This window comes from Mesoplodon bidens (genome assembly GCF_964165515.1).
Source record: "Mesoplodon bidens genome assembly, chromosome: 1".
NCBI classification, from domain to species: domain Eukaryota; kingdom Metazoa; phylum Chordata; class Mammalia; order Artiodactyla; family Ziphiidae; genus Mesoplodon; species Mesoplodon bidens.
This window is the reverse complement of record NC_138176.1, coordinates 151,021,386-151,047,316: the sequence shown is the minus strand read 5'-3', so window position 1 is coordinate 151,047,316 and position 25,931 is coordinate 151,021,386. Positions and strand designations below refer to the sequence as shown.

At 36.8% G+C, this 25,931-nt stretch overlaps 2 protein-coding genes across 2 annotated transcripts in view; one reads left to right on the top strand and one right to left on the bottom strand.

Moving 5' to 3' along the window:
* Positions 1-2,281: 2,281 nt before the first annotated feature.
* DTHD1 (death domain containing 1) overlaps positions 2,282-25,931 on the top strand; it is a gene marked incomplete at both ends in the record, with an annotated part of 79,513 nt that continues 55,863 nt past the window's right edge. Inside the window, 6 exon segments of the mRNA XM_081242069.1 lie at positions 2,282-2,552; positions 4,507-4,776; positions 4,779-5,121; positions 9,012-9,342; positions 11,961-12,140; positions 13,214-13,458. Coding sequence (XP_081098195.1) covers positions 2,282-2,552; positions 4,507-4,776; positions 4,779-5,121; positions 9,012-9,342; positions 11,961-12,140; positions 13,214-13,458 — 1,640 coding nt within the window.
* LOC308621479 (zinc finger protein 740-like) lies at positions 20,828-21,974 on the bottom strand. Its single transcript, XM_081242079.1, has one exon. The coding sequence runs from the start codon at positions 21,553-21,555 to the stop codon at positions 20,977-20,979; it is 579 nt and encodes a 192-aa protein (XP_081098205.1). The 5' UTR covers positions 21,556-21,974; the 3' UTR covers positions 20,828-20,976.

The following is a 25,931-nucleotide window of genomic DNA, read 5'->3' as shown; positions in this document are numbered from 1 at the left end:
TTACCTACCAATCAAGCTGAATGTTTTTTTTTTTCTAAATTCCTCAACTCAGTTGGTTTACCATCTGTTCAATCACCTAAGCCAAAATTTTTAGTTATACTCCATTACCAAGCACAGTTCTATACCAGCAGCCAATAAATATTTCTCAAATAAATAAATGAATGGATTTTCAGTGCTTTCTATTCCTTTTCCTCTAACTGATGATTTAGCAAGTTCTGGTTACTCTACTTCAAATCCCCTCTCAAAGCATCCCCTTCCCCTGCCTGCACTGTTGTTGCTCTAATATGGGCCCTCAAGTCACTTAATTCTTGTGTCTCTACCATTTAAACCATCTGCATTCCTATAGCATAGATTTGGCTATATATTTACTTGGTTCAAAAATATTTAATTTCTCTCTTTTGTCTGCAAAACAAAATTCCAGCTTCTCCTCCTGACTCTCCATAATTATTTCTCTTGCCACTTCCCAGACTTATAAACCCTCTTCTAGAGCCATCCTTTTCCCTTTTTGATCACACCGTGCCATTTCCTGCCTCCCTGCCCTTGATGATATTATTTCCTATCTGGAATGTTCCTTCCCTCTGTTGTCAAGCCTGCTCAAATCCTGCTCATCACTTAGCTCCTAATTTAAACATCTCCCAGTCCTCCAATCCGAATGAAACTTTTACTCCTCAAAGCTTTGGTGATACTCTTAATTCATACTTCTGTTCTAGCTCTCAACACAGTCTGAGCTGATTTTAGTCATCTTTTCAGGTGCCTGCCTCTCTCCGAAGTCTCTCTGAAGTTCCCAGCAGGTAGAGAGTGCCTGGCCCACAGCACATGCTACAGAAAGTTTTCACAATCGGCATCAAATTAAAGCCACGTATGCATCATAATGCGAATTACACATATATTTCAGGCGTTAAAGGAACAGAGTTCACTGAAAAATAAGATTTCCAGTAGAGAATGAGGCCGCACCCCGAACCTCACCCTCACCAACCCTCTTCGTACCGCTGCTCCTTTCCTTTTCCTTCAGCCTCTGCAGACCACAAGCAGCTTGGGCAGTATTTACGCCTGTGGTGGCATTCGTTTTCTATTCCTTATTCACTGGGTTTCTGTTTCCCCGGTGTGGCTCCTTTTTCTTGAGTGTGGCTCTAAGAGGCCCAGTGCTTAAGATGAGATAAGGTGATGGCTGTGGGCAGGAGGGATTCGGGCTGTGTTTGGGGAGCTTTCCTTTCATTCCAGTGCCCCCGAGAGAACATGAGCCCTTCCGGAATGCACCGCCCTCTCCCTCCAGTGCCGTGTTCTCCCTTATGAGAGGAGGGGATTGCAGAGGAAGAAGCAGGCTGCTCTGGGTTCCTCCGCGGACCCCGGGTCTCCGCCTGGTATCAGGTCCTGTGACGCCATCGTGTCACATACAATGTGCTGACGAAGGGGCCAGCAGCAGTGAGAACGTGCTGTGACTGAATTTTAATTACACATGGTGAAGATTCCTTGCTAGTTCAGAGAAGGCCACTCTTCAGGTTTGCTTTCTGTTCATGGAGGAGCATTTTATCCAATTAGAGATAAATGATCAGAGAGGAAAGAGGCCAAGTACCTATCTCGATCTCACTGCAGACCTGTCATAGAAGGTACTGACTAACCTAACAGAGCAGAGTGGTAATAGACTCTGCTCCAGCAGAGTTATATTTTTAAAATTCTTTATTATAAAAATGTTCTATGCTAACTAGAGAGAATTGTAAAGACCCCCACATGTAACCATATCCAACTTCAACAATTATTCACTTACAGCCAATCTTATTTCATCTATACACTGCTCCCACACTCCCAGCTTATTTTGAAGCAATTCAGACAACATATTAGTTTATTCATAAGTATTTTTGAGTTTCATATAGAGTTATTATTAGCAGTATTTTTAAAAGAGTTCACCTTTGATTATATACTCCTCATCCTACCACAGAATTCATATTATGTTGCCTCAAAACTTGAAAAGTATATGAGGCTTCCATAGTATATCGAAAGTGTAAAACTTACATGTAAAGTGGGATTGTGTGAGCTAACTCCATCCCTGTGGTTAATCTATTCTGTACACAGTACCCACAGTGCAGGAATGTCCCTCCTTTGGTCACCTAGTAACTTCCCTGGTCAACAAGAAGCTGAATAAACTATTATGTTGCAGGAAAGCACTTGGCTAGCTGACTTGGATCATCTCCTAGATTTTAGAAGAAAAAAACCACAGCCAAGCTTGAATTTGCTAAACCTTTAGGCTTTGCTGTTAGGAAACATCCCACCTGTGGAGCATAAAATGGATACAGAAGACATAGGCTCAGGTAAACTAGGCCAAATATTGAAGCAGATTTGGAGACAAAACCTGATGCTAAAGCAGGCGCTCCTGGGTGAAGACCATTGTCAAGGGGTTGGCGGGGCCACTTGGATAGCCACAGTGGTCTTTCTGGGTCAAGAACTCAGTGAGGCCCTTCACCAACTCTTGGAACACACTGCAGGGACTCTGCGCTCCACCTGCCAGCAGCTGTATGTACTGCTTGACAAAGAGAATCATTGTACCTGGAGACAAGGCAAGTATTTCCTTTATTCTTTCTCTAAGAAATATTGATTGAGTAGCCACTGTGAGAGCGCTAAGGAGCATACAAAAACCAGAATAGAGTCTCTGTCCACAAGGGACTAACAATTTAACATGGGAAATCAGTTAAGGCAATTGCACAATAATGCAAGGGACGTTGAGGCTAATTCCATTAGAGACATAAAAATGAAATGCGTTAAGTCTTCAGAAATAGGTGAGGTTCCATTTTTAGAGTGGGGAATTTCACTAGCACAAATGCAGTACCTAATCTGAAGCTTAAGGAATGAATTTATGCAGCCAGAAACTGGGCGCCTTAAAGAGCATTCCAGCAGAGATATTATTAGTAGGACCCAACACTTAGAAGTAGGAAAATATAGGATTAGTGTGAGGCAGGACAAGCAGTTTTTTCATATTGGAGTATGATACTCTATTTTTAGACTTATTTGAACTTGAACCTGTTAATTGAAAAAACACTGGGAAGAATGGGATGGAATGAGATATGAAATTAGACCCGCACACACACGAAGTGGGGTGCAGGTTCTTGGGAATAGGGCCAGTTATGGATGCGAAATACAGCATGGCAGGAAGAACATGGTATCTGATGTCTATGATGTCAGACAACAACAAGTTACTCTAGATAAGGAGATAGGTGGCATCATCAAATCTAACTCTAAATAATGTAGTGTCAAGGCAAGCATGTAGGTATCATCAATCAGGAATCCAGATAACGTTAAGAAATTCAGTCTAGAGGGCAGATTGTGGACATGAAGGAAACCTGTCCAAAGGCAGCATGACCTAGAGACCATCAGCTGGATCTCATAGCCAGGAATGGAATCTCTGGAGAGAACTGAATGTGGTCCTAGGCAACACAAATGATCATTCATGGAAAATGATGATGACTCAGCTACCGGAATAGGAGTTCAAAATAAAGACAGGGTCTCAGATACACGACAAAAAAAAAAAACAACTTGTCAGAACTGGAGCCCAATGATAAGGCTAGACTAGTTAAAGGATGATTTACTGTTGATTTTGAAAACACTGAGCTATAGGGCCTTAAGTTACATATTCTTGAGTTCAGAATTGAATTCTAAAGATTGCAGAGTTGCTAAGCCTGTAAGAAGCCATCAGGTGACCCCAGCTGTGAGGAGAGGAGGAATGAACAAATAGGAAAATAATAAGAAATGGGGATGGAGTGAGAGATTATATCAGATCAGATCATGGTAAGGGTTTACACCAGAGCAAAGAGGCTCCACTTGGTTTATTAGTCCTTGAGTAGCCAGGTTCTAATCAGAGAATTGATATAATTAGAGCTATTTTTGAAAGACTCATTTGAAAATTTCCGGTCATCACAAGTCCAGCAGGAGAAGTAGTATAAACCTAATCCAATCATAATAGCAAACAAATAAAATACAAACAAATAAAATACCCAATAAAATACAGCATCTGCATCAGCAGAAATAATGTAGCTATGGTATGCCTACTACCCAAGTCTCATCTGGAGAGCTCTGCTAAACTTTAGGTGAATAATTATATGTGGATCATTGATAAACTGCATAGTACATCCAAAGAAGAAAAACAATTCTCAGAATCATACCAAATGAGGAATGACTGAGGGAGATATTGACTTCAGTTGAATGGCATCTTATGGAGGGGGGTCATGATATCTTTCTGAAAATATTCAAAGCATTTTCACAAGCAAGAGGGATTAGATTTAGTCTTTTCTACTATGTTAAAAAGCAATTTATCCCCAACTTCTAGATGTGTTAAAAGAATTAAAGTTGTGCAAATGACTTCTTCAGAAGGGAGGTAGGCTTAAAAGCCTAGTAAGGGTCTTTGTAGATTTCTAGGGTGATTTCTCCATATTTCATTACATGTCAGTTGAGAAACATAATTTGGTTTAGTTTTGTATTTACTCTTTTTAATGTGTCTCTGTGTGTATATGTGTGTAGAAATCATTGCATTCATAGATTGCCTCATGAAAAGAAGTGAATATTTGGGGAGCACTGCTACATTTCTAAAGAAAGAAGAAAAGAAGATGTGTAATTTATGCAGCATGCATGATGAATGTACTCCACTGCAGACAATGTCCGCCATTCAAGATATCAAAGCAACAGACATTGCTGCAAGAGGGGAACAAAGTGTCATAGAAACAGCTACTGTTTCTCCCACAAATGGAGAGGAAAGTCATTACACAAACCAGGTCCAGTTTAAAAAAAAAAAAAACATAGGAGTTCAGAACTAGTGGGAAAAGAAAATAATACATCATTGAAGGGAGATGTAACAGAGCAAGAAGAGCCACAGAACAAAATGTTCCCAGATAATGCAGAAAATGAAGATGATAAACAAATAGAACACATGACTGTTGAGAACATGAATGGCAACAGGGGAGAGATGCATGACATAATCCAGACAAGAGAAAGAGAAATTCAAGAGACCTCAGAAAGCCAAAGTGAAGAGATTACCACATCCTCAATATCATGTGATATCTCCAGTAAATATGGGAATAGTCCTCTTCCCAGTGATTCAGAGAGTCTAAAGCAAAAGCATAACATCACGGAAAAGGACTAAGTAAATGCAATGTGAGAGGTGCTTGTATATTCCTGCTTATATGTGTGTTTCTACTTGTATATAAAACAATATTTATACATGAATAAAATTTTATATCTACATTTCAGATCTCCAAAGGATATTACAAATCAATAATTCAGTTTAAATTACTCCCATAAAAATGTTTATGGCTGCTATTACTAATATTGTTTGTTTCTTATAGTTTCAGGAAAAATATTAAAGGTTTCTTTAAAGGAAGAAAGAATTGACTGTATAAGAAAGTATTTAAAATGAACAATTGTCAAGAACATGGACACATTCCTAAATCACTACTCTTTAGATTATCATAAGAAAAAACTAGGAGACTGCAGAGTTCAAATATTAGAAGAGAATTTCCAAGCCTCAGATTTATTTTATTTATATCCTCAAATGAATTCTCACATTTATCTTATTTATAAATCATCATAAATTCTTAACCCGTGTCTGTAGAACTCTGGGAGGGCTCATGGATAAGCTTCAGGAGGTTCTTAAAATTGAATGTATATTTTCACACCTACTTTATCTCCTTGGAGATGGTCCAGAGCTTTCACCAGATTCTCAAAGAGCCCATGACTTCGAAAAAATATGTTGAAACTCTCTGATCTATTTTGTGAATTATCTCCCCTATACAAGGGGATAATAATCCATAATTGTCCAAATAAATTAAAATATTCACAAGCCATATTTTCACAGTAAAATTAAGACCCTTAGAAGTTAATGGGGAATAAAAAAAATCATTGGTTTGGGAGACAGAAAGACTTAAATTTATCTCCTGTTTTATTACTTACTAGTTCTGTGACCCTGGGCAACTTGTTCCATTTCTTAGCCCCATTTTCTTATTTATAGAAATTATTGCTGGGATTATTTGGTAAGGTCAAATGAGAAAATCACCTAAAGGGCCTAGCACCTTGTTGCTTGGCAGATGTTCACTCTCAGCTAAATATTAGTATGTTGATTTATTTCACCCCCAACAACCCTCACTTTCTCCACTCCCACACACCACCAAACTTCACTTATCCCGTGTCTGCTCTTTCAGAATACAATACCATTTCCAGGACAACACAATGAATGAGTCTATGATCTCAGGCACGTCATTTTGCTCGCTTTGACCTTAGTTGTCTCATCTATAAAATGAAGAGGTTGAGCTGGTTTAGCTGAAAGTTTCCCTGCATCTCTGAAAATCTAATGAATTCTATAGGTGTCATAGGAGTAATATTTAACCCATGAAAGACCCCCTTGGTGTGAAAGGCTTACTGCTCCTGCAAAACAACTATGAAAATAGTCAATATGCGGTTGCCCATTTCACTTGAGAAAAATATTAACACTTCGTATCCTCACATTCAGAAATGACTCAAAGCATCAACTAATGAGTCATTGCTGAACCACTCCCTCTAACACCTCCTTTAGGTGTTTCCTAGTTAGTGATTTCCTCTTTGTGGCATGAAAACCAATTTTGTTTGGCTTGCATGTTTCAGAAGATGACTACTCATTGCAGTTCCTCAGGCTAGGAAGCCATCATGCCACAAGAAAGATGAGAGTCATAAACAAATCTAGCTCACAATCTGTTGTGATTCCTCCCTGGAGAGTGTTTTGAAAAAAGCCTATCTCTTCCAGGGTAGTTGTCTTAGTGTATACAAAGGGAAACGACACTAGAATAGTGGCTGGACTAGATCTATTTGATTAGGTCTAGGGGAAATGGAAGCATTTACAGGGCCCCTTGCCCTACTTCGTCTGTCAGTCTTTTGCAAGAAGAGTGTATTGAATTGGGTTTCCAGGGCACAAAAGAGAGTCATTTTTGAAATTATACAAGACTGGATCTGTAGTATTCCCCCAGCCTGAGAGCAAGAGACCAAGAGAGTGATAGTAAGACCAAAAGGCAGGAAGGAAGGGAGGGAGAGAGGGAGGGAGGAAGGAAGGACAGAAGAAATTGAGGGGAAACATATATAATGCAAAAGACGTAAACACCCGTTCTACTGACTGCAATTTGTGGCTTTTATTTGGATCCAGATAAAAGAAACTAAAAACAACAATGGGAAATTTGAACACTGTCTATTTTATGGTATTAAAAACAAATTAATTTATGAATAAAGTAATGCTATGATGATTTAAAAAAAGACTGGAACATTGTATCCTATATTAAACAATGTATCTAATTTTCTGAAATACCATTATCACCATGATCAGAGAAGACTCAAACAGACCCATGTGCTGGATAATTTTCTATTCCTTCTAACTTTATGGGTTCAGAATTGTAAATATAAATAAATAACCCTCTCTGAAATCTCAACATATTTTCTAGATTTCTGTGTTAAGGGGCACTATAACATTCAATTTACTAATTGAAAAATAGTTGAAAGCTGATTATTCTAGAACTTGATATTAATGCTGCATTTTATAAAGATCCTCTTATTTCTCTTTGACATTGTTTATATTTCAATCATTTCACTGGTATGAAGTGAGAAATAGTGAGAAGAGAGGAAATGCAAGCTGGTAGTTGTAATATAGAGAGCTAACATTTATTGAACACTCTTTTATGTTAACCCACAATTATAAGAAGTTGAAATATTTTATCTCATTCAACCCTCACATTATTGTGGATCTGGTATTCGTTTCAGTTTGTAATGGATAAAGTAACCAGTGTTTTGGAATGATTTGAGGAAGTATGATATTATATTAGAAAGTTTGGGCTTTTGTGTTAAAGATAAATGGACTCATTTATTGATTCTACAACTTACCATCTGTGTGATCCTCAGCAAGTTAAAATTTCTAAACTTCAGTTTCTTTATCTGTAAAATAGTAATGACAGTAGTACCTGCCCATGGGTGAGTAGTACCTCATACCCATGGTGTGAGGATTTGAAAGAAATAATGTATAGCCTAAAACCTGGTACATAGAAAGATCTAAAATATTAGCTATTTTAATAATAATAGTTGATGTTAGGGCTTCCCTGGTGGCGCAGTGGTTGAGAGTCCGCCTGCCGATGCAGGGGACACGGGTTCGTGCCCCAGTCCGGGAAGATCCCACATGCCGCAGAGCGGCTGGGCCCGTGAGCCATGGCTGCTGAGCCTGCGCGTCCGGAGCCTGTGCTTCGCAACGGGAGAGACCACAACAATGAGAGGCCCACATACCGCAAAAAAAAATAATAATAATAATAATAGTTGATGTTAAAGGTCAAACAAATAGTAAGTGACTGATCTCAAAATTGAATTCAAATTTATAAGACTCTAAAATCTTAGGCAAAGGTGATGGTACAAAAAGCAAGAGTAAAACCAATTGTCAAAATCAGTTTTTGTATTGATTCTTTGAGAACTGTAAATATTCGGTTTGTATTTACTTTGATTAAACATACATTCACAGTACTTTTGTACCTTTCTCTATTTTTCTTAAATATGTAATAAACAATTCCAGTACCATATCTATACCTTTCCTCAAAATTTAGAAGACTATTCAGGCACTAGTACTTGGTTTATCAAGAAGCTTCAGCAATCTTCAGATTTATATTTGAAGTGAACAAAATGGGAATGAATTGTCTGCTTAAATAATAATAGTAATAACAATAGTAACAATAGCTTAATATATATAGTACTTTCTATGTGCCAGGCACAGCTTTTTAATTACTTACTGTATAATAGTTCATTTAATTCTCAGTCTTCCTATGAGATAGGCATTATTTTATCATTATTTTACAGTTGAGGAAACTGAGGCATAGAGAGGTTAAGAATCTTGCCCAAGGTCACAGAGTTACTAAGTGGGAGAGCAGGGATTCATACCATGACAACGTGTCTCTAGAGCTTGTGCTCTTAGGCATTTCACTATACAGTCTATAAATCAAATATTTGAAAAAATGATGTCCTTTTTTCCCCTGCAGGTATCTTGATGTGCTGAGTGATGATACTGTCACCCAAGTGTCTTGTTATATTACAGCACCATCCTATGTTCTACAACATCTAGAATGCTGGATAATTAATAACATGAGTTCCTTAATAGTGAGTGATAATGAAGAATTGGTCAGCAATGTTATCACTGTAGAGTGCTCAGATATGGAAAAGAGAATTCCATTTCCACTATGCATTGCCATTCCATTTACTGCACATTACAGGGGAAATTACAGAGACATCATGGTGAAAGTGTCTGATGTAGACCTTCAATCAAGTCACCTGACTCCAAATTCACTGGAAGGAATGAGAGGAAGTTACAAGGTTGGTAAATCCTTGACTACACATACATTTGCTGTTTGACTTCTAACTATTACTCAGACTACCAGATCATAGTACAGATACAATTACTCCATTGGTATAAAATGGAAGGGTTGTTAAGATTTATGCTGGTGAATTCATGTGTTTTTGTTTTGTTTTGTTTTGTTTTGTTTTGCTATCCATAAAGATAAAAGAGCAGAGCTTATTGGTCAAATTTGGGAGTGAAGAACTTGAGTCTAAGACCCAGCAAGTGTTATAGTTTTTGCCTGGGAAGCAAAGCCAACATCATGGTTTAATTAGCTTCACACCTTAGACTAGATTTAGACTAACATTTCTAATGGGATGGACCTCTGTCTAAATTTAAGAATTCTAGAATCCCCAGATGACATTAGCTTTATTTTTATCATTCATGGGTTGGGAAAACATGTAAAAACTAAACAATTTGTGTGTGTGTATATGTGTATGCCTTGAGATAGTTATTAAGTCTAGTTATTAGTCTGTACGTGGAAAAGAGTATATGTGGTAGTTAGGATGTGGGTTGTCGCAGAAGATTGGCTGGGTCTGAAGTTTGGTTCCTACACTTTCCTGCTATGTGAACTTGAGTAAATTATGTAACCTTGATATGACTTAATTTTTTTCATCTAAAGAATGAATACAATAATAGTGTCTAACAGAGAGAGTAATAAGGATTAAATGAGAAAATACACTTAAGAAGATAAAAGGAAGTCTATAAACACATGTTAGTAGTTAATAAATTATCATTTTCATGGTAAACTTTCTTATAATTACTCTCAAGCCATCCATGGTGACAAATTCATATGTTTTGAAGAAAGAATATATACATAATTATTAAACTTAGCATAGAGTTGATGGGAGTTAAAGTTTAAGGTTCTTCTGTGGATCACTGAACTTATTTTTAAATAATTAAAATATTTGTCTTTTCATCTTTATATAAGCTATCATTATTTGAGGAAGAGAGCAGGGAATAAATGTAAAGAAAATGCCACACATGTAAACAATTATTTTTAATTTATCTCTTCTGATTTGGGTCTTTTCTGAGTTCCAAACAAAGTTATACAGTTGAATATGAAAACTAAGCCTGTTCTAATTATTTATGCCAATTCATGCAACTAAAACATTTTATATTTAGTCTAGGAAGTCTGTAAGTATAATAGTCTAGTTATCATTGCCCTTATGTGTGGCTTTTTAATATTGACCCGTCTGTGTGACTATCATAATAAAAACAAAAACAGTTCATAGCACATATGCTTTTCACCAAATGGGTAGGCAAGATGATTAGTAAATAGAAAATGCAAAAGAAAAAAATAAGAGAGCCATTGTCTACTGAAAAAAATAAAAGCATATACTTTTCTTTTATAGTTTTCTAATGGTTGTTATCCCTATATTTAGCTCAAGAAAATTTAAACTCTAGGTTCCTTCCAAATTTTTATGTGGTTCATACAACATTTAAGAATTCTAATTCTGGAGTCAGATAAACCATCATCAGAGTTCTGCTCTTGACACTCCCCTGCTTAAAAACCCTTCCATTTCCCCAGAACCTACCAAATGTACTCTAACTGCATGGCAACCATAATGAGTTCCCAGAAAACCTTTCTTTCTTACCTCTCACCATTTTCTCTCCAGCCGATTAAGAACATCCATCATGCCCTGAATTTTCCCAACAATGGATTCATGACATGATATTGTGAAATCTCTTCCTTAGTCAGTTTTCAAATGATAGATTATTTTCCATTGTTACTGTCCCTGAAATGTTTTTGTGTGTGTCTGCATGATTATCCTCTCATGCCTGGGTGGAGCCCAGCTGGTGTTTAGGGAAGCATGAATAGACCAGATTACTTCTAAGTCTTCCTCTTCGTTTTAAGCTTTTGTGATTATATGAGTAGATAATTTTGTTTTCATTTATGTACTCAATTCCTTTTTTTGTGATAAGAAAGCTTGAATATGTCCCTGCATATATGCATTCCAAATTTAAATGTCACTATATAAAAAAGAAACACAAATGTGTCTCTTTGCAATCATCTGCTCCCCCTGCATGGAAGAGAGAAATAGAGAAAATGACTTTATCAAGAGATAGTGAATTGTCAGCAGGAAGAATTTGCTGATAGTACAGGTGCTGTAGGATTTGTGTAAACTACCCAAATGATGAAATTTTTCAGTCCTTGGAATTCCTAAAACATTGTTAAATCTTCTGGATAAAGGCCAATATTTAAACTCCAAGTCCATTCTGGTAAAGGAGGATAGGATTCCAGATATAATTAATATTTGTGAAAACACTAAATTTGATTGCCCATTATCTGTTTACCTTTTGGGGGGAATAATTTAAATTTAAAAATACATTTATTTATTTATTTTCTATCGTGTAGTTCAAATTTGAGAAACTCCTAGTATCTACTTCTACTTCTACTTCATCTCATGAAAGGACCATCCATTTGGGGTTAATGAAGTAATTCTCAATTGTGGGAGATTACAAGGACAGCATATAGTTGTTGTTGTTGTTGTTTTTTCCCACAGCCAGAGAATATGTACAGCATGTACTTCCAGAGCAATGTACTATTAATGTCCTTTAATGTCATTGTCTTAATGTCCTTAAATCCACACAGGTCACCTGTGCTGAAGTGAAAGTTTATAAGTTGGGTATCTTTTCTGTTGTGTCTTGTTTAAAGAAAGAGTCCTTTACAGTAACAAAGAAAGGCCTTACTCTTAAGCCAAGCATAGATTCTCAAATATCCTTAAATTACCCTCCAGGAGTTTTCAGCTCATCAGTACTCGTACAACTAAAGGTAAATATTAAAAACTGGTGAGTTTCTTCTCCTAGATTTTGTGGGTCATCAAACATCATCTGAAAAGGTTGGAGAAGATACAAATATTTAATATAACAGTAAATGAATTCTTATACTTTTAATGACCTAACTTACAGTGTCATCATTGATATAGTGAGGATTTGGAGCATATTAAATCTCATTCCAAAATAAATCCCTGCCTTATTTTAAAGCTTTTTCTAGCTAATTTTTTGTGTTGTTTTATTTATGATATTTGTTGACAAAAACAAATGTTGAGTATCTATGATAGAATTAATGCCAGACATTGGGACTTTCATATGCTTCAAGATTTCCACCTGAGAGGATGGTTAAAAGAGAGGCTAATCAATGAAAATACTTATGATTGTAAATATTTGGTTATATTTAATTATTAAACAGTACTTTTCTGGGATGAGAATTTAATACATACAAACATCATTTACAAGGTGTACAATGACATATCAATGTACATTTTAGAAGACATATTTCCTCAATATTTCCTTCTAGCCTAACTCTCCCTCATGCTCTCCTAATTTCTCCCATTTGTTACCATAAGTGGTAAGCATAGAAGAAAAGTTAGGAAGAAATCATATTATATACAATTTATTCATGAATATTTTCCATAAACTTTGAAATTTTGGAATCATGCTAGCTATTTTTATCAGCCATTCTTATGTGAGAGGAAACAAATAAATATAGTCTTGTTTTTCTAGTTTCTGAAGATCACTTGATCTAACAATAGTTCTAATTAGAAATTATATAAAATGTCTATTTTGTTTTCTAGGTCATTTTTTTGCGTACAATTAAGAGTGTTTCTCAGTTATTTATAACATAGAGCAAGGAACCTAGATTTCAGAAAGACTCTGTAAAAAGAAGACCAAATCCTGTGATCTTTTAAAAATTAATATAGTGTAGATTCCAACCAACAATGTAGAGAAAAATGTATAAAACTATGCTCTATTAAATTCTCAGGAAATTGACTTAGAAATGTGCTGATACTTTGTATCTTCTGCTATTAAAATATAGGAATATATATCTATTTTTTCTTTGTATAGGTCCAACCAATTGACCCATCTCTGGTGGCATATTTAAAAACTCAGCAAGATACTTCCTACTCAGTACTATCCACAAGCCCTCTGATTCATGTTCAGCACCCATCAACACATCTTTTCCAGAAGCCAGTCACTGTATTCCTACCTTGTTCTCCACACCCTGATAAAAAAAATCTTGGGTCTGAGATAGATCATAAAAGAACAGCTAGTGTCACAACAAACAGAATCATACCTTTATACCTCAACTGGTGAGTTAGACCCTAATGTCTCTAGTTGACTTGATGGTAAACAAAGAAACTTAAATGATTAAAAGTGTAATCAGATGTATTTAAATATCAGTATTGAAATATGATGAAATATTTTTAATATGGAAATAAAATATTGTGGATCCAGAAGGGTAATTATTTTAGCTGTAATGGTTTCACAAGTATGCTATGTGAAAAGATTGACACAAAAGAGATAAAATTAATCCTTGTTTTCAAAAAATTTATGATATGGTTAAATACAAAGATGTGATATGATGATTGTAATTTCTATGTTTAAGAGCATTCCGTTGATGTGGGAAAAGATTAACCTGATCTTTTTAAAAATAAATTAAATTTGAGTCTATATTTGCCATATAGGCAGTTTCCTTTCTCTCCTAATTTTTATAATTCAAAAAAATCCCCACAAATAAGACTAATATACATATTGAGTTACCAGCCAGAAATGAAATCAGAAATGAAATGCTAACAACAAATAGGATACACTGAATAATAGTAACCCTGATCTTATTTTCTGTCCTTTCATTTAATACTTACTTTTTTTTTCCTAATAAGGAAAAAAAAAAAAGAAGGGGACCTTTCTATTCTTTGGTTCTGAAGGGAAATTTTTTTCTTTGAAAAAACATCAGAGGGAGAAACAAGTTCAGAAAGAAATAAAAACTATTATTAAAAAGTTACTATTTGCCAGGTTCCTTATGTACATTATTGCATCCAATCTCCCCACCACCCTACCTTCATTTTATCAGTGAGAAGTCTGAAACTCAATGAGATTAAGAACTTGTACAGTTATCCCCAGGTTCCACATCTGAGGATTCAACCTACTGTGGGTTGATATTTTTTAAAAATTCTAGCAAGTTCCTGAAAGCAAAACTTGAATTTGCCATGCACTGGCAACTATTTACATACCATTTACGTTGTATTAAGTATTGTAAGTAATCTTGAGATGATTAAAGTATATGGGAAGATGTGTGTAGGTTATATGCAAAGACTACACCATTTTACATAAGAGACTTGATCATCCACAGATTTTGGTACCTCTGGGGGTCCTAGAATCAATCTCTTGCATCTGGATACCAAGGAAGGACTGTACGTGAGAAGTGTGCAAGCTTGGTCTGGACTCAACGTATCTCTATTCCTAATCATGGCTCTATGTAGCCATCATCTATTTAGTTTGAGGCTGCAAGACTAGAAATAGAGAAGTGGATTATTTGCTCTTTACCACTGTTTCTAATTTAGGAAGCTGACAATAGAAGAACATTGTGTTGTGGCTAGGAGATGAAATTAAACTTTCCCTAGTATTAGGTAAGTGAGAGAGAACATAGAAATATAAACACGATCCATTTGTACCTGCTTCCGCTACTTGGGATATATATATATATCTCTCCCAATTGGCACTGAGTTAATCCATGTTCCTGTATATCATGGTAAGGTAAGATTTAAAAGAAGAAATATCCTGGAGCTCCCTATTTAAATGTATTAGTCTAACAGATTAAGACATTCTCTTTCAAAAGCCCCTAAAATATATAGAAATATGTACTTCATATACATATACATTTTATATGTATATATACATATATATATATTAAAGATGAGAGCTTTACTCTAAAAATTGATTCTGACTGGTAACCTATTGCTAGAATCTAGTATTTCTACTGTCTATAGAGTAGATTGCAAAGGATTAATAAAAATAATTTGTGCCTGACATGTACTTTGCATCATAAAACAAAGCAGCTCTATTTGACAGAAAGATAATAGAAAACCAATTTGCCTGTCCCTGATTGTTGATCCCATAGTCTATATATACCAATGAGAATAAAAATGTATCCCTGTAATACACAGATATCATTTGTGGAAGTGACTAGATCAGTGTTTCTTTGTCTCTCCTTTGCTTTATTTCCATATCCCTCAGAAACAACAGGGCAGAATGTGGAAAGAAATTAGAGGCAGCGTATTGCATTGTCAAAAATGAAATTGCCAAAAGTATAGGGATAATGGTAGAGGCGATAAGATCTCTAAAAGATATGCATTCGGAGTGTGGCACATTTTCATACACTTAGTCAACTCAAAGCATTGTAAATCCAATCAGCACAGATAGGAGTAGGTTACACCTTCATCCAGAGAAATTATACTCAGTAAAAACGACTAGACACTGAAAACTGGTTTAGAAATTATGCATATGGATCTGCCCTCTAGATCTAAGAAAGAGATTCAAACAGTGACCAAATTGAAAGTGGGCAGAAAAATGTTTTCAAGGATAAGAAAAAATCCAAGTCCTCCATGATGTCTTAAGGAAAGAAAAAACAATACCAATCAGTACCAAGATTTCAAAAGAAGAACAAAAATAACAAAAAACAAACTATAGAAATAAGGAAAGAGAATATCATCCTGATATTTCACAGTAATTTGAATAATGAGAATTACAGTTACCTGGAGGATTTTATAGAAACCTATTTTGTAAGTTTAAGTAGTATTCAATAAGCAAAATTTCTAAGAAACAGAAAGCTATCAGGATAGACCAGGAAAAGAATGAAGAACAACAGGATGAGATACAAAGATAAAAAGCTCAGATGAAAAGTCACCAAGGTATGATAAGGACTCATCAGAAGTGATGTAATCTAATAATTATAAGTACCATTGAAAGAGACCAAAACAATCATACAAGAAGCAACAATCAAAGGCATGAAAATGTGATTTTCTGATGTTGATTAAAACCTTGAGTTAGAAAGTGTTGATTTCAAAATTTACGAAAAAGAAACCTATACTTAGATAAAACATACCAAATTGAAATGTACATTTAAATAAAACATAATTCTAAAAGCATCCATTCAGCACGAACAGATTAAGAAGGAATAAAATTAGTCTAGACCTAGGCTCATTCTTTGCAGCATGAAATATCAAGGAAAAATGGACTAAAGCTTTCAAAGATTTGAAGGGAAGATGTTGTGGAATTAGGGTTTTCACCTAACAAACAAGTTTTTTTCTGTTTTTTAATATAAGGGCTCACAAAATGTACTACTCACTTATTCTTAGCAAAATAAATAAATAGATAAAATTAATGAGCTAAGGATAAAATAAAATTTAAGAAATCAAGAATAGGAGAGTAATTCTTATTTTCAAATATCTGGTATTGAATATAAGTAATATAAAAGCAAAAGAAAAAGTAAAAATTCATATGGCAAAGTGGCAACAGAAAGAAAACAAGAAAACAGCATGGTGACATTAAAGAGAAAATATCATATAAATAAAATCATCAGTTATATTAAATAAATATAAATGGGCTAAACATAATTTATTCTGTTGTCCACCTTAATGTTAAATATTTTTTAATACTTTATATGCTGTATTTGCAGAGGTTTCCTTAGATTTATTATATATATTACCAATTTTACTGTCAATTGTTTAAGCTGTTCATTTTATTAATTAAAATTCTCATTTCTAGAAGGCTATTGCTATATTTTAAAGGTCTTAAGAAAACTTTTCCCAAGCTACTCTTTTGTTTCATTATGCTTCCTATTTCTTCTTTTATTTCTTTAATCATTGTAAACACTTTTTTTTAAAGTTTCATTCAGATTATTCTATCACCTATGAGCATGATATTAACTATGTTATCTATTATCATGCTTAATCTAGTAAACTATCATACTAATTCCATTCTATGACTCTTAGCCTTAGAAATTTATTTCTGATTATTGATTATAATTTTTGATCAGATCAGCTTTTCTTCTCCCCATCCCTTCCACCCAGAGCAGCTTCTGTGTGCTTCTTTGTTGCTTTCTTGAGCTAGTGTTCAAAGGGATTTTGGTTGATTTTGTTGTTTCTCATTTCATAACCAGTGTTGCCCTTTAGGGATTCCAGTTTTTTGACTGAGTTAGTTCCAGCTGACAGCTGGAGGCTGTATCTAATGTGCCTGAGTACAGGTTAGACTCTAGACTGCACACATCTGGTGTGTGTGCATGGTTGGTTGGGGGTAGCAGGCTGATGAGGGTGGGAGGATTCACAGAATCAGTCCCTCATGTTCCCAAGGGAGGAAAGAGGATTCTAGCTTTTGGAGATTTTTTCCCCCAGATCTAGGGGATTTTCTTTCCAGCTTTTGAGTTCCTCCAACTTGTGTGTGTGTGTGTGTGTGTGTGTGTGTGTGTGTGACATTTCATCCAGCATTCTAAGATTGCCATTTGTCATCAATTCAACTCGCCAGTGTCAATTTCTTTTTTCTTCTCCACTTCTTTGCCTTGGTACATGATCTCTTCGCTTTTTCTACCATGTTTAGCTGAAGAACTCTCATTTATTCTATAAGCTGAAGCTCAGCTCTTTCCTTAACTGTCAAGACAGTCTCTGATCTCCAGGAGTGATTGAACACTCCTCTCTTTGTGCCAGCCCTATTCTTTTGTATGTCCTAAATCACACCATAGTGTTATTAAATTCCCTTTTCCATTTATCATCCCTCAGCATAATTATAACATAGTCGGTGCTATGTTGAATTAGGTGAATTAAATAAATTAATGAGTAAATTTGTGGAAAAGTAAATTGTGTCTTTAATTTTCTATACTTTCTGGCAATACTAAATTGATAAGTTACAATATGCTCTGTTGCTATTAGAGCTAGACATGGGCGGTGCATTTTCCCCATCCAGTGTATCATAAAACAATTAAATGAGAACCTATGTGAACTATTTATTTAACATTCTTTCATCAAAGGGTGAAAGCCAGTTGAACACTTTCTGTGGAAATAGAAACACAATGAAGCGATCCATACCTCAGAAGATTAAAAAGACAAAAACGATTTGAGGCCAAAACATAGTTTGAATATAAAGAATAAAAGGTCTTTGTTGCAGTTCATTCCTTCATGTGTGAATGATTTCTGGGGAAAAGATGAGAATTAGTTAATTATGATCCAGAAAAGATTTTTTGACAGTAATGAAAGGAGAAATTAATTTCTTAAATAGAAACTTATTCCATATTATGCAAGAAATATTTTAGAGAGTTCGATGGGAAAATTTTGCATGAAAAATGCCATTTCTATATAATGCTTTGGTTTTAAGATCATCTTATTAAAATGTAATATGTGAGTCATACACAAGAATATTTGTACAATATATGCATCATATCACAAAAAATAATAAAATGGAGAAACTGGTAAAGCTACCACATAACTTAAGAAATTAGATATTATCAATACAATTACATCTCCTTACTTCTCTCTCCCCATCCCATCCCTTACCTCGCTACCCTAATTGCTCTTCATCCTCACCAAAGTTAACCACTACTAGGAAATTATGAATCATTCCTTTGCTTTTATTTTTTAGTTTTATCAATATATTTTTATTCATCACTATACAATACCTTGTTTGGTTTTCTTTGTGCTTACCGTTTGTAAAAGTGGTACCCTACTGTGCATAGTCTTATAGTCTTGCTTTTCCATTTATAATTGTGTAAACTTCATTTTCACTTCTATATAATATTCTATTGAATAACTTTGTATTTTATTTATCAGTGTTCTTACTGATGGACATTTGGGTAGTTTCAATTTTTTTGCTAAAACGAATAGTACTATTATGATTATTCTTCACTCAAAGTGTATTTGTGTAAGCACTTCTTTAGAGTATCTACCTAGAAGTCATGTTCAGTCATAGGGTACACACATGTACAATTTTACAAGTTTTACGAACTGGTAGAACTAAATTTCATGCTCCCACTATTGCTTTTTATATTTTCTAGCCTTGCATATTGTCAGATTTTGTAATTTGAAAATTTTAATAGGTGTAAAATGGATCTCATGTGGTTTTAATATGCAATGCTGTGATTACAATGAAGGTGACATCTTTCTTTTTTTGGGGGGGAGTCAACCAAACCCAGAACCTCCTATAAGGATCCTTTCCTTAACAGGAAGAGGGTTTTTATTTCACTTTAGAAAATTCATATTCACAAGCCCTGGTTTGGGTTAGAAACATCCTAACCACCAGGCTGTTGAATCAATCTTAAAAAACCCCTCCAAAACAAAGCCCTCCAGTCCCCTAAGTTGAGTTCTTCAGCTTCTCTTGGGACCTCAAGCACCCTTCAGATTTGTTGGGGTGGGGGAGGTGGTCAGGAGAGGCTGTTTTATGCTCATCCTCCCCTGAGCTGAGGGCTAGAGAAGGGTTTGGCTCAATAATATGCCATCTCCAAGCATACAAAAACACTCACTCACATACCACACACACACACACCCACACAACCCCTGATCGCTTTTTTGGGCTGGACAGGGTGTGGGGTCGGAGCAGAGAGGAGCAAAGAGTACAGTTAAGTGTAAAACCTACGTTAGGTTTCCTCCTCAGTTTTTTCTCCGCAGCATCCCCACCCACCGCAATTCTTGGTTGGGTAGGGACAGCCGTCAAGAAGGAAGCCAAGACCTTGTTCTTTGGGACTGAAGGCCAGACCCCTATCTCCTCTACCTGAATACAGTGATAGGACTTGGGCAGGGAGAAGAGCTCACACTGCTCAACAGTCATGTCAGGGGACACCAAATTCCTTTCGCTTCTTCAACAGCTATTACCCAACTTGGGGCTAGTCTTGGGTTGCTCCTAAGAGGGCACAAGGAGAAAGAACCCACTTTGACATCCATGACTTCCTGCTCAACATCGGTCTGGCTTAGGAGTCAATATCAGCGAGGTAGCCAAAAACTATCTCCAAGACCAACTGCCCAAAGAGAGAAAGGAAAGGGGCTTCATGGGCCACTCTCACCCAAGTTTCCTCCAGAAGGCACTTGAGCTGACCCCATTAGGTACCAGTGTGGCATGGGCCATTACAACAGCCATGGCCACAACTCTTGCTCTTCCCTGAAGGAAATGAGAGGTACCTGTCCACTCTTCTTGGATCCAGCCCTTGTCTGCTCCTGTCACTGTTCTTCCTTTTGTCCCTACAGTGTATAAGGAGACCAAAGTAAGCTCAGCTGCCATCCCTGATCCTATTCTCCTTCAAACAGGAGATGAGGTACAGGGCTGTGGAACATTGAGGATCAACTGCAACTACAAACTCAATTTTGGGGGAGGGCTGGACCAGCCACAGTCCCTACTTTGACCAGGACTCTATACCTCCATATTACCTGTTTCCACAGTGCACCTGCTGAAATTGTTTTTCGATAAACAAAAACAAGAACAGAACAAACAAATCCCTCTCCCCGATCTTTTCCACTTCAGCTGCCAGCTGGAGTCCAAGGTTGTGGAAGCCACACTTCAGTCTTGGTCCTGTACCTTTAGTCCCCACCTATGACCTCAGACAAGGGTCCAGGGACTAGCTTCCCTACCCAGGAATGCTGAAGGAACTTCCCCGAGATACTCATAGTCTCAGATTATTTACAGAGCTGAAGCTCTGGGGTCCGCTGTCCCCGATGCACTCTTCTGGTCTCCTGGGTCCACTCCTCCAGGAGGGGGACAGGTACAGACGGGGTGGTGGTGGGACCATCAGACCAGAGGGGTGCGCTCTTCGGTAGAATCTTCTGATCACTCCCACCACCCGGGGCCCCTTGCGCCTATAGAGAAAACTGCCCGTCGGAAGTCTTGGACTGGCACCCTTGGCACATCCGTTTGTGTTTGAGTAATCGATCTGTCCGAGAAAAACACTGATGACACCGTTCACACTGGTAAGGCTTTTCCCCACTGTGTACACGCTTGTGACGCTCCAGGTGGTACTTCTGGATGAAGCGCATATCACATATGTCACACTCAAATGGCTTCTCACCAGTATGAATAAGGATGTGCCTCTTGTGGTAACTGCTCCTAAAGGCTCCAAAGCAGTGTTCACAAACAAAATTTTTGGGAATCTTTACTTGAAAAGAACCATTTTGTTCCACTACCACCACCTTTTTAACAGTCTTTTTTGAATGAGAGGCCTCAGCCAAGCTGTCATCGTCTTTGCGGCTCCGGGACTTATCGCTGTCTTTTTGGTGGCTCTGACTCAAGCACCTCAGCATATCAGGGCTACCTGCCCGCTCTCCATTCTCCGCCTGCTTGCTGGCAATCTGGCTCAGCATCATCTTCTTGCTGGCTGCAGTGGGAACCAAACTCACACCTGCTAGGCCTTCACAAGCCAGGAGACTTGCCTGAGCCATGCTGATTTCTCACTTAATGCAACCCAAAAGTTTAGGAGTTTCTCGATCCACCTCTCCTTAAGACACTGTTGTTTGAAGAACTGTCACCAAATCACTGTAACAACTCCTTCGTGTCCCTTCAGTCCTGCTGCCATACTGAACTGTCTTTGTCTTCAAAAAGAACTTAGTGTCCTCCAAAAGGAAGATAGATGTTCCAAGAATCCCTGGTCTCTGCCTGGCTCCTGCCTACTGTCTGAAGAAAAAGAGTCTTCCAGTCTTGGTTATCCAGCTGAATTCTCTAGATGAAGTTCACGATCTGTTTCAGAAACCTGCCAGGTGCGGCCTCCTGCTGTCTCCCCCGCCGCGCGGCCCCTCCTCCAGGCCGCAGCACGCCGTGCCAACCCCGTGGCCACCACTGCCCCCGCCGGAACAGAGGCAAGTTTACAAACACCAACCCGGGACCCGTTTCCCCGGAAGCACTTCCCCTTCCCCCCTCGTCCTCTCCCCCCTGAACAGCATTATCCACTTCCGGGCTCGCGACCCTGGACGGGCGGGGGCCGACAGAAAGGGGGTGAGGCTGAGGGCTCACCGAGGGAGTGTAGCTGGCGAGTGGATGTGACATCTTTCATAATGGCTTTTGTTAGACATTGTGTTTTCTTATATGTGAAGTATCTTAATTTCTTTGCTCAGTTTTGAACTTTTTACATTGATTTGTAGGATTGTTTATGGTCTCAATGTTAATCCTTTGCCAGTCTGTGGCCTGTATTTTTATATTTATGTGACAGATTTATCATGTTTTACTTTTATGATCAGTGCTTTTTGCCCAGTCCTAAAATACTTATATCTCCTAAATTATAAAAATGGTCCTCTTTATTATCTTATAATTTTAAAGTTTGAATTTCAAGGAAGTCTTCAATCCATCTGATATTGACTTTTACATACAGTGTGAGGTAGGAATTCTCTTTTTTGCATGTGGATAACATTTTACCAGCATGATTTATTGAATGATTCTTTCTTTTCCTAACAATCTGCAAAGCCTCCTCTGTCACATAACAAGTTTTCTTCTTCTGAGTTGTCCCATTGGTCAGTCTTTTTACATAGTTCTGAGCCAATCTAACACCGTCATAGTTATTAAGGCTTTATAATTAAAAAGTCGATATCTGATAGGTAAGCCATATCATATTCTTTTTATTCAAACTCTTTTTATTGAAACTTTCCCATTCATATAAAATAGAATCAGTTTGGGCTTCCCTGGTGGCGCAGTGGTTGAGAGTCCGCCTGCCAATGCAGGGCACACGGGTTCGTGCCCTGGTCCGGGAAGATCCCACATGCCATGGAGCGGCTGGGCCCGTGAGCCATGGTCGCTGAGCCTGCGCGTCTGGAGCCTGTGCTCCACAACGGGAGAGGCCACAGCAGTGAGAGGCCTGCGTACCGCAAAAAAAAAAAAAAAAAAAAAAGAATCAGTTTGTTAAGGTCCGCAAGAACGAACTCTGTTGGGATTTTGCTAGTAATTTCCTCTGACGTATGGGTCAATTTGGAGAAAAATGACATCTTTAGCATATTAAGTCTTTAAATCTGTTACCTATAATATATGCTTCAATTTGTGTAGTTTTATAATGTCTTTCAATGAAGTGTTATCAAAGTCCCACATATGTACTACACATGCTTTGCTAGGCTTATTCCTAGATACCTTATAGTTTAAACTGCTATTATAAATGATATGCAAAATTTTTGTTTTCTCATATAAATATTTATATATGAATGCATTAGATTTTTCTACAGTGGTATTGAAGCCAGCCGCCTTTCTAAACCTTCTCATTATTTCTAATATTTGTTTTCGAGAATTCCTTCAAGTTTTCTATGTAAACTCTCTTGCATCGACTTTAAACAATGAACGTTTTGTTTTTCCTTCCAGTCAGAATGTTTATGTATTTAATCCATTTTGAGTTAATTTTTGCATGTGGTGTGAGATAAGTCCAATTTCATTCTGCATATGAATATCCAGTTTTCCCCAAACCATTTATTGAATAGGGTAGCCTTTCCCCATTGTGTGTTCTTGGTATTCTTGTAGAAGATCAGTTGGCTATAGATGTGTGGATTTATTTCTAGGTTCTCTACTCTGTTCCATTGGTCTTTATGTTTGTTTTTATGCCAGTACCATACTGTTGTTACTGTAGCTTTGTGATATATTTTGAAATCAGGACATGTGATGCCCCCAGCTTTGTTCTTACTCAATATTTCTTACTCAGGGTCTTTTTTGGTTCTATATGAATTCTAGAAAGTTTTTTTCTATTTCTATAAAGAGTACCATTGGGATTTTGATAGGGATTGTATTGAATCTATAGATCACCTTGGGTAGTATGGAATATTAATTATTCCAATCCACGAGCATTTGTTTGTATATTGTTTTTCTTGAAATAGAATTTTGCTGTGTGTTTCAGTTATCTATTTCTTCATATCAAACTATTCCAAACAACAGCCATTTTACTAGTTCTCCTGATTCTGTGGGTTGTTTGGGGTCTCAGTTGGACTGTTCTTTGGTTTATCTTGCTTAGGGTCTGTTATGCATTGCAGTAAGATGGTGCTGAAGCTGGGAAGTCCAAGATGGGTTTATTCACGTCTGGAGCCCTGGCAGTGGTAGCTGGAAGCCTGGACTCTGCTGGTATGCTGAAATGGCTGGGCCTCATTCTGTCTCCAGGTAGTCTCAGGGTCTGTTTCTTTCCACCTGACCTCTCCTTATGGCCTCTTTCTGTCATGGGCTCTTTCCAGAAGAATAGCTGGACTACTGACATGGAGGGTCAGGGTTTTCAAAAGTACAAAAGTAGACACTACCAGGCTTTCTTAATTTTTAAGCCCGGAGTTATCAGATCACCATTTCTGAAATATTCTATTGATTGAAGCCAGTCTCAGAACTGTCTCTAGTTCATTGTGGGAGAGTGCTACACAGTGACATGAATATTGAGAGGTATGGTTAGTATCTCTGGACACCAGCTACCGATCTGGCTTAAGATCCTTGATTTATATTGATTTTTTCCTAATTTCTTTGGGGATATTATGCCATTGTTCATGGACTTAATTATCGATGCCGTGAAGATCTCAGTGAATTTTATTTTCATAACATTTTGGGTGATCTGCTTTATCTTGCTGGCTGCTTTTAATATCTTTTCTTTGTACTTGGATTTCTGAATTTTTCTATGATGTATCTAGATGTAAATTTTAAACACTTTTTCTGAATACAATACATTATGCTTTCTGAATAAGTGGATTTACATCTTTTTTTTAGATTTAAAAAATAAATTTTATTGCTTTTAGACCTTCTTGTAACTACTTATTCATTTGTGTTTTTGAAGGACTTTATTTACTTATTTAAATGAAAGATTTTTAAAAATTCTATAGTGCTTTACAATTTTAGAAAGTTTCACACACATGATTTCATATAATCCCATAATAACCCTTTTTTCCCCTATGCCTACTTTGTCCCTCCCTCCTTCCCTCTCCCCACTGGTTTCTTCTCTATATCTGTTAGTCTGCTTCTTTTTTGTTTTATTCACTAGTTTGTTGTATTTTTTAGATTCCACATATAAATGCTATCATACAGCATTTTCACACTTCTGAAAAATTCTTATATGTTTTCTAATCAAATATTGCCTCACCTCCATTTTATGTACTCCATTCTTCTGGATTTCCAGTGAGATGTATATTAGGCCATATCTTTCTAAATTCCATATTTCTTTTCTTCTCTTTTACATTTTCCATCTTCCTGTCTCTGTATGCTATATTCCATGTAATTTTTTCACATTTCAGTTCAATTGCCACAAATATTATATACTTTAAAATATACTTTTAATCTATCATCGACTTTTTGTTTTCAGCAATTATATTTTTATATCTTAAGGTTCTATTTAGCTCATATTCAGATTTCCCTCATCATTCTCAATAGTCTCTTGCTGACTGCTTATTTTTATGATACTGTCCTTTATCTTATAAACTTTTCATATATAGTTTTTTCATTCTGTAACTACTAATTCTGATACCTGCAGTTTTTGAGGGTGTTGCCTGTTACTTCTGCTGGCTGTCATTCATGGTATTTATCTCTTTATATGTTTGGGGACTTTTGTTTTTGATTATGTATATATGAGATTTCTACAGGTGTAAATGGAGCTGCTTTCCTCCAGATGGCATTTATTTCTGTCTATGCTGAGAACCAGGTGCTACTTACCTGGGACTACTTCAACCTCTTTGAGAGTCTTGGTCAAGTTCTCAAGTTCACCTTTTATGGTGAAGATCTCAAGGATCACAGCTCCTTGTTTTGCTCACTTGATTATCACTTACAGTTTTATTCTCCTGTATCTAAGTTATTGGAAGGGAATTTGTCCTCATAGTAATCCCATAATTCC

What these genes read in the sequence shown, in the direction of transcription:
- LOC308621479 (XM_081242079.1), bottom strand. Translation starts at nt 21,555, where the DNA reads ATGGCTCAGGCAAGTCTCCTGGCTTGTGAAGGCCTAGCAGGTGTGAGT.